Source organism: Panthera tigris, chromosome D1 (genome assembly GCF_018350195.1).
Source record: "Panthera tigris isolate Pti1 chromosome D1, P.tigris_Pti1_mat1.1, whole genome shotgun sequence".
Classification (NCBI taxonomy): Eukaryota; Metazoa; Chordata; class Mammalia; order Carnivora; family Felidae; genus Panthera; species Panthera tigris.
Genome location: NC_056669.1, coordinates 20,820,959 through 20,829,920, shown reverse-complemented (window position 1 = coordinate 20,829,920; position 8,962 = coordinate 20,820,959). Strand labels below are relative to the sequence as shown.

The 8,962-nt window shown below is 39.2% G+C and overlaps 1 protein-coding gene across 2 annotated transcripts; it reads right to left on the bottom strand.

The window, feature by feature from the left end:
• Positions 1-3,129: 3,129 nt before the first annotated feature.
• Positions 3,130-6,198, bottom strand: TMEM225 (transmembrane protein 225). 2 transcript variants are annotated; one of them, XM_007074032.2, is made up of 4 exons: positions 5,723-6,198; positions 4,961-5,107; positions 4,330-4,464; positions 3,130-3,622 (listed from the first exon to the last, which is right to left on the bottom strand). In XM_007074032.2, the coding sequence occupies exons 1-4, from the start codon at positions 5,898-5,900 to the stop codon at positions 3,396-3,398; spliced, it is 687 nt and encodes a 228-aa protein (XP_007074094.1). In that variant the 5' UTR covers positions 5,901-6,198; the 3' UTR covers positions 3,130-3,395. The 2 variants fall into 2 exon arrangements, with proteins under 2 accessions (XP_007074094.1, XP_042815121.1); XM_042959187.1 differs by having other exon boundaries at positions 4,961-5,129; positions 5,769-6,198.
• Between the last annotated feature and the right edge of the window lie 2,764 nt (positions 6,199-8,962).

The window sequence follows — 8,962 nt, the reverse complement described above, 5'->3', positions numbered from 1 at the left end:
AGAAATCATAGCCAAATTTGACTTACGTAGATTCAAGAATTCTAAAATAATTAGAAAATTTATTTCAGCAATTTATTAAGAGAAATATGACTAAACGGGAATTTTCCCAGGTATGCAAACTGTTTAACAATGAGAAACAAGAGAGGAAAGTTGGTGTGGTAAAATTTGTACAGGCACATCAGATGAGTCTGCAAATTTAATTTAAAACAATCTAAAACAAATGGGGCACAGAGTTAAAGTTTTAAAAAGTTAGGCAATAGGTACATAAGTGGTTATCACATTGCTTTCTACTTTGTTCTGTATGTTTAAAATATTTCACAATAAAATACAGAGAAAATTTTCACAAATTATAATTTATATAAAAGATACATCCTATTATTGGAATAGGAAAAAAATCAACTGATCTCAATAGACACATAGAAATTTTCAATAAAATTAATTATTTACTTTTGGTAAACTCACTCTGCAAATTAGATATAGAAGAAGTCCTTTATTTTTTTTTTAATTTTTTAAATGCTTATTCATTTTTGAGAGACAGAGAGAGACAGAGCATGAGAGGGGGAGGGACAGAGAGAGAGGAAGACACAGAATCTGAAGCAGGCTCCAGGCTCTGAGCTGTCAGCACAGAGCCTGGCACAGGGCTTGAACCCACGAACCATGAGATCATGACCTGAGCCGAAGTCAGATGCTTAACCCACTGAGCCACCCAGGTGCCCCAAGAAGTCCTTTAATTTGATGAGGCAAATATGACAAATTCTACAGTGCATATAATATCGACTATTAGGATTATGGAGGCATTCTTATTAAAATAAAGAACATAGAAAGGATGCTTACTATCTTTTTTCCCATTCAACCTTATCTTGGAGATCTGAGCCAATGAATAAGACAACACAAAAGAGGTAAGTGATATAAGTATTGGAATGAAGTGAACATCTTTTCTTTGGACAATATGTTTTCCTCCAAGGATAACCTAAGAGAGCATACAGGTAAAATTATAAGTACTAAAATAAGAATTCAGTAAAGTTTCTAGAGACAAAAAATCAACAAATTTACACCAGTAATAGGCAACTAGAAAATGTTATAAAATATTTCAATTCAGAAAAGCATAAAACTGCAGGTTACCTATGAATCAACCTTAACAAAAAGATCTGTCTGGAAAAAATAAATCACAAAACATTATTGAAGGACGTGAAAGAAGACCTAAATAAATAGTGTCACATTTTGGCATTGGATGAAAAAATATTATTAGCATTGTTAAATATCCCCAAATTAGTTAATAAATTAATATGATTCTGAATCGAATCATAAGTAGGATTTTTCTGGAACTATACAAGCTAATCTTGCTATTTATATGAAGACCAAAGACCAAGAACAAGTCAAGATAATTTTGAACAAGAATAAGGACTTGGGCATATTGAACATCAACACTTTCTTTCTCTACATAGTAATTAAGATCGTTGTGCCATGCAGGGATATAAAAATAGACCAATGGAATACGCTATGGAGATCAGAAACAGACTGACTTTTATGTATATTTGGTATATATAGGAGATTATGTTACAACTCAGTATGATAAGGAATTAAGCCATAAAAATATTCTGAATAGATAGTTATCCACATGGAAAGTAGGTAAAATTGGATCTTTACCTTATATGATACGCAGAGATTATTCCCAATAAGACAGCAAGGAAGGAATTGTTAAATAAGACACAATAAAGCACCAACTAAAAGGGAAAGGTTGATCTATTGTATTACATTTCATTTGAATACCTCTGTAAAACAAAAAAACCTCATAAACAAGGTTAAAAGCCAAGGCACAACCAGTTAGTATTAGTTTCCAATATATAAGAACTACAAATCAATAAGAAATAGACAAATCATTCATTTTAAAAATGGTCAAACACAGTAATTCAGAGAAGAGGAAATCCAAAAGCTCAATAATGAAATGAAAAGGAGAGTTGCTGATAGGGAACGTTTATTGATGTGGCAAGGGACAGTATACCCTGAGTGTCCAGTGTAGTGTTGAGGCACTTGGAGGTCAGAGACAAGCAATATCTGATGTTACGTGGTCACCTGACAACCCTGGAGACCCTCATTTTCTTAAAAAGTGAGCAAACTCAGTGATAGTTCAGAGATTAAAAAGACTGATCACTGAAGGACTGGCAAGGTACAAAGAAACTAGAATTTTCATACATTGCTGGCAGAAGTATAAATTAGAACAGCCATTTTTTTCATCACTTTGTCAATATTTAGTTAACTTGAAAATGAAGATACTTTCTTTTTTTTAATGTTTATTTTTGAGAGAGAGCGAGTGTGTGCGCATGCAAATGGGGGAGGGGCAGAGGGGGGAGGGGCAGAAGGGGGGAGGGACAGAGGATCCAAAGTGGGCTCTGTGCTGACAGCAGAGAGCCCAATGCGGTGCTCAAACTCACAAATCCCGAGTCGAAGTCCAACACCCAACTGATTGAGCCACCCAGGCACCCCAATAAAGATAGTTTCTGCTATTCTAGTCCTAGATAAACACCCTAAGAGAAACTCTAGCTCATGGACAGAGGGAGTTGTGTATAAGAAAGTTCATAACAGCACTATTTATAACAGAATAAAAGAAAACAACTAGATTTTCATCAACTGGAGAATGAATATTTTACATTATATGTCTACAATGGAAAACTTAGCAGTAGTTTCAATGAATGAAGTCAAACAAAACGTAATGAATCCCAAAACCATACACGCAGTTGAGTGAAAAAAACAAGCTGCAAAAATGATCTGTACAGTCTGACTTTTAATGATCTTTGAACATTTGGAAAGCTAATCTATATAATTTTTAAAGATGCATTAAGTTCTAAAAAATGACAATGTGAATGTAAAATGATCAGCGATGCATCATTAAAAGTGTTTTGTGACAAGCAGCAAGGGAGGGAAATGAGATTAGGGAACTTTTTAGAGGAACATCCGTTTTGTCTATAAATTTAATTTGAAAACATCTAAAGCAAATAGGGCATAATTGTAAAATTTCATAAGGCTGAGTGATGTGTGCACAGGTGTTTATCATGTTTTGTATTCTTTCTGAATGTCTGAAATATTTCACAATAAAATAAGTGTGATGTACAGAGTTAACAATACAGCAAGTATTAGTTAATGATAATATTTATTAAATGAATAACAAATGTTATTAAATGGTGAGAACAAATAAAAGAAACCGTTCAGCAGGTCAGGATCGAAAAAAAATAAATAAAAATAAAAAAACCACCTTCCGGATCTTCTTACAGACCCTAACCCAGTCACATGCATTAAATAATGCCAAACAAAGACACCACGGCTGTAGAGACACAATGCACATACACACAACGTTGTTTCTATTAAGACAAGCACACACTGAAAGATACATTGTCAAATCATACAGCCCAGGTTACACGACGTGTTTGGATGTGTGCTCTGTTTGGAAAATCTTCCTTTGTGTGAACAATACTACGAAGCATTGTGGGCTGTTCTGGTAAGGAAATAACTTTGATAGAACTCTCAGACTCCTGTCTGTCCTTAATTTCTCTGCTGGATGTACGGAGGATGGTCAGGCAGGCAAAGCTCTTGATGGATTGTTTGTACTGTAGGAGAGAGAGGACTCCTGGGGAAAAGAGAAGCCAGGGAAGGGTGATGAGGGGTCAATGGAGAGTTACAGAAATACTTCCCTCTATGTCAGCAGAGATACTCCAACCCAAAGCCCTGTGGGTCCCTTTGAACTGCCCCAGGCCACTGGAGAGGAGGATGCTTTAGTGGACGAGACCAGAAGTGTATACACAATAGCTTAAATGCTGTTCATGTCATTTTGAAAGAAGACATGCTTCTGGGTTGTGAGTGCAATTCCAAATGAAATTTTCAAGACTTTTTAAGAAAATGAGGGTCTCCAGGGTTGTCAGGTGACCACGTAACATCAGATATTGCTTATCTCTGACCTCCAAGTGCCTCAACACTACACTGGACACCCAGGGTATACTGTCCCTTGCCACATCAATAAACATTCCCTATCAGCAACTCTCCTTAGTCATGACTTGGATGGTTATCTCTGTCCTGAAGTGGGGATGGTGTGAAAGACAGTAGAAAGGGCAGAAATGAGAGCTGCCCTTGAGGCAAGCTTATTGAATATTTCACACAGCCCTCATCTCCAACTCTGCCCTTGAAGGAACTGCCCTCAGAGAGTGAGTCACCTGAACTTTCGCCCTTTAAAATGTAAGGATTGGCACTTTTCCCCATCTCGCTTTCCCATCCTTTTACTCTCCTCTAACGGGGATAGACTGGTTCTGATCACCTATCAGGGGCCCTGAAAACACTCACCAGAGGCCACAAAGAGGGAGACATTTAAGTAGGCAGTGAAAATGATCCAGGTGATCTTGTAACTGGAGTAGTACACGGTTTTACCTTGACTTAGCTTTTGGTGATACATTAGGAGTGCACAGAGCAGAAGGAGACCTAATGTCCAGACAAAAGAAGGCGGGGGGGGGGGGGGGGGGGGGGAGGGGGCGGAATCCCTTCTAAGGAAATTTGGCTCTTCTACTCAAGTCTTAACCCAAGATATGCCTGACTTCCAAACCTCCTACATACAACTGCACTATGTTCAAAAATCGGGGCCCTGGGTAGCTTGGTTGGTTAAGCGTCTGACTTCAGCTCAGGTCATGATCTCATGGTTTGTGAGTTCAAGCCTCACCTTGCACTCTGCTGACAGTTCAGAGCCTGGAGCCTGCTTTGGATTCTGTGTCTCCCTCTCTCTTTGCCCCTCCCCAATTTGTGCTCTCTCTCTCTCTCTCAAAAATAAATAAACATTAAAAAAAAAAAAAAACCCAACCTTGCTAAGTGGTACATTCAATTCAGAAGCTGCGTGTCTGAGCCAAAGAACTAGGATGGTTGCAGCCTAGATCCTTAAACCAAATTTATCTCCAAGCCTGTGTTAGGGGAGCCAAGAGGTTACCTGTGAAGAAACTGAGGAAGACAGCGATGAAGAGGGTATGTTTAGTTTGAGGAATCAGGTAGGTGGATTCCAAACCCAGGAACAAGTTATGGATGAAGGAAAGGATGAGAACCAAAATCATCATGGTCCTGACCACTTCCAGGCCATCTGTTGGAAAGCAGAAGCTATGCTGAAAGAGGGACAGATATTTTTTCTAGGCTCATTTCCACCTGGAAATTTCCACAATTCTCTAGGTAAAAATCAGAATGAGGTAAAAATATTTCTTTAAATAATAAAGAGGAACAAGGGGAAAGAATAAAGAGGTAGGGGGCCTTAAGCTGAGTGGGAAAGAGAACCAGAAGAAACTGTTCTCTTAGTGTTTCTGTAAGTTTCTTTCTCTTCTATTCTTTTCACAGAACAGATTTCTTGTTAAATATAATTCATCCTGCCCTCCTCCAGTGGCAAAACAAGCTATTTTCCTTGTTGCCAGTTACCTTTCTTTTGTTCCCTCATGTTCTAGATGTGCTGACCACCCTGCTGCTACTGCCAATGTCTCTTAAATGTCCAGCAGTGAAGTCTGTGAGCTTCTAAACTTTTCTCCAAAATATTCAAAATGGCGAGATTTTAGAGTCAGTCTTGACTCTTGATTATGGAGCTGGGTGCAATGCAGCCAGCAGAAGTTGCCCCAGAGAATAATAATGAGTAAGCCGGTGAGATAAATGGAAGTCAAGGAAAGATGAACCCTCCCTCTCCACCCGTCTCTTTCCATAGTGCAGTTCTGACCTTCTGGCCAAAGAGTAGTGCAACATATCCAGGGACTGTGGCTTACTGTATTTTTCTTTGTTTCCAATGTCAGTTCAACCCATTCTTCCATGATGATTCCTATGGCCAAGAAGACTAAGGCCCAGGAAGAGAAGACCATGTTGGTGGCCTGGATACCTCTGGGTGATATGTTCCCCATTGTGAGTGGGGATTTCAAGCCGAGACCACCACCAATATCTCAGATGGCTCTTCTCTGATTTGATTATTTCTTCACAAGAGGAAGAGTAAAATCTAAACTTTTAGTGATTGCTGAGGTATTGGCAGGGGCAGAGCTCATAAAGCCTGTGGACCAAAGAAGATAAATCCCACCCCTCACTACTCCTATATGTGGGCCTGCCTTGCTGTCAGGGCTGCTAACTGCCATGGAATCATCTATTGACTTGACCCTTGACCCTGATGGCTGGTGCAGTAGGAGGACCATGGCTGACTACAGGTCATGAGAGAGCTACCCAATATAGAGGGAGATAAAATATCACATAGTAGAGAGAGCTGCCAGCTTTAGTGATAACTAGAGGCCTTGAAAGAGGTTAGGCATGCCTGACTAAAGAGGTCCAATTTTAGAGCTAGGATTATATGTTCCAGGATTACTTGACATTAGGTAGGGATCAGTGAAGAGAAAAAGGCATTCAAGATCGTTGACAGGAATAGTCAGCCAGCTAGTACCACAAAAGGGAATGACCATTCAGAATATAGGATGTTTTAGAGAAACTTGTGTCCTCATTTGGAACGCCTAAAGAAGTTTAGTTAGGTAGGCATCTGGGAAGTAGACCAGCACCTTGAAACCACAAAAGCTGGCTTGATACACCAAAGCATTGCACTCCAATATCATTTATAAGGCCAGACCATTATTTCTTGACAATTGTCTTTGTAACTTGGCAGAGAAAACATTTATGGATCCTTGAGTAGGCCACTATGGTATTCAGTAAGCTCAGAGTCAGAGGACTTGTATTAAAATCCTCCCCCTGCCCCGAAAAAAAGCCTTGTACTGAACTAAGATAAAAGTCATATCTAATGGCCTCTCTCTGCCTATTTCTTTGACCTTTCCATGGGCCAACTGGATTTCTTTCATTGCTTCAAACATGCTGTGCTTTCTTTCTTCCAGACCTCTGTACATATCTTGATATATTTTATTCTAAATTTTTTTTTAAAAAACAATGCTCAATATATTTAATCTCACAAGGGAGACTCCGTGGTTAAGAAAAAGGACTCACGATCCTGGCTTTACATCCTGGCTCTACCGCTGAGCAGTTTTGTGATCTTAGAGATAATAATGCTTCCTACTACACAAGAATTTTGTAAAAAGATTGCATGAGTTTAGGAATGTAAAGCACTTAAAAAGCGTTCTTGGCACATAACAAATAACATGTAGGCAATTACCATAGTATTAATTTGGACTCCTTGGAAAAGCACCTCTGAGGCAGAGAATTGTGTGTGGAGAGTTTATTGGGGACTACTTAGCCAAGAGTCACATCTGCCAGTGTTTAAGGAAGCAGATTTGAGGAGAGGTTGAGCTGAGATGTAGTTGCAAGAAAAGAAATGTTAGCCAACACCACCAGGAGATTTGGACCTGGTGTGGCTTTTGGAGTTATCCTGAGTGCAGCAAGAGAGCTCAGTTTGCCCTGGAATGCAGGCTGTTCCTGGGCTGGTAACTCCCTTCTTCTGCGTCTAGGGCAATTCCTTTATCTCTCAGGAACTTCAAGTCTCAGCAGCCAGCACCTCGGGTAGTCTTGAAAATGAGCTCCCCCCTTCCCCTTTCCTTTCTTTATCAGGGCCAGTTTGCTGTTAGGGCTGCCAACTGCCATAGAATCACCTATTTGTTTGACCCTTGACCCTTGGGGACTAGTGTAGTGGAAGAACCAAGAGGGTCATAGCATAAGAGCACACTATGGCAACTTATATTATTATGCTCTTACGTATTGATGCTTTTATTTCTATGCAATAGATGCTTAAGAGTAGGATTCCTGGGCTGAAAGACTTAAGCCTCCTTTAAACTTATACATGATGGCACTAAGGATATAAAGATGTAGCCAGAGTAGAGAAACTGGTAGGATGTGAGGGATTTGCGAGAGACGGGTCAAGGAGGAAATCATGTTTTCAGCTAGGGAGAACAGTAGTCAACGATGCCATTAAGTAAGATGTAACATATGGCTGGAAACACAAGCCTGTTGAAGAAGCTAGTAAATACTGGTTTGGGTTCAGTTTAAGGTGTCTACAGGGCACACGATAGACAGAATTTTGTTCTGGAACTTGACAACAGATTAAGGGTCATCAATCAGTCTAGGGACGGCAGTTGAAACATGTGTGCATATCCTTATGTAGGGATGTAACAAGAGACAGAGAAGGAAATTCTGGAGAACGTCAATATTTATGATAAAGAGCAAAGGAGGACCAGTTAGAGAGAAGGTAGAGAAATACAAGTGTTGCTGAGGAAGTAAAAAGAGGCTGGAGTTTTGAGGAGAGATTGGGCAATGATAGCTAATGCTGTAAGGAAATCACATTTTGTAGGAGCTGAACAAAAATCACTTTATGGACAATCAGAATGCCATTGGTGGTTTGGGTCACAGCATCTTCAGTAAAATGAGGGCGGGAGTGGAGGCAGAAGAGAGACAGGCAGTTTTTGTTGTTGTTTTGTTTTTAACAGGCAACTAGATGAAATAAATAACAAAAAAGGGGAAAAGAAAAGTAGAATTGTAGTTTCAAGAGGGAAATGTGCAATATTGGAAAAAATAGAGAATAACATAATGATTCCCAGGTACCCTTCATCCAATTTCAATGGCCCTCCCCTGAATTATTCTGAAACAATCGCAGACAATTTCATCTTGAAATATTTGTTTGTGTCACAAAAAGATAAGGATTGATTTTTTTCCTGTAGATATACTTCCTCCCTCTCCCTCCCCACCTTAATCTGGTTTATTAGGAGGTTATCACTTTTGTTCATCATTTCAACAGGTCCTTGTGTATTTATCCATTTGAAAACATTATTTTTATTTTTTAAAAGGTAATTTCACTTTTTTATTTTATTTATTTTACAGGTTGTAGCTTTTTATTTATTTATTTTTAATTTATTTAAAGTCAAGTTAGTTCACATAAAGTGTAGGATTGGTTTCAGGAGTAGAGCCCAGTGATTCATCACTTGCATAGAACACCCACTGTTCAACCCAACAAGTGCCCTACTTAATGCCCATCACCCACAAAGCCCAT

What these genes read in the sequence shown, in the direction of transcription:
- TMEM225 (XM_007074032.2), bottom strand. Translation starts at nt 5,900, where the DNA reads ATGGGGAACATATCACCCAGAGGTATCCAGGCCACCAACATGGTCTTC. An exon ending in CTTCCTCAGTTTCTTCACAG is followed by an intron (nt 4,465 to 4,960) that starts GTAACCTCTTGG and finishes TCTGGACATTAG; the next exon opens with GTCTCCTTCTGCTCTGTGCA. An exon ending in CTCCCTCTTTGTGGCCTCTG is followed by an intron (nt 3,623 to 4,329) that starts GTGAGTGTTTTC and finishes TCTTTTCCCCAG; the next exon opens with GAGTCCTCTCTCTCCTACAG.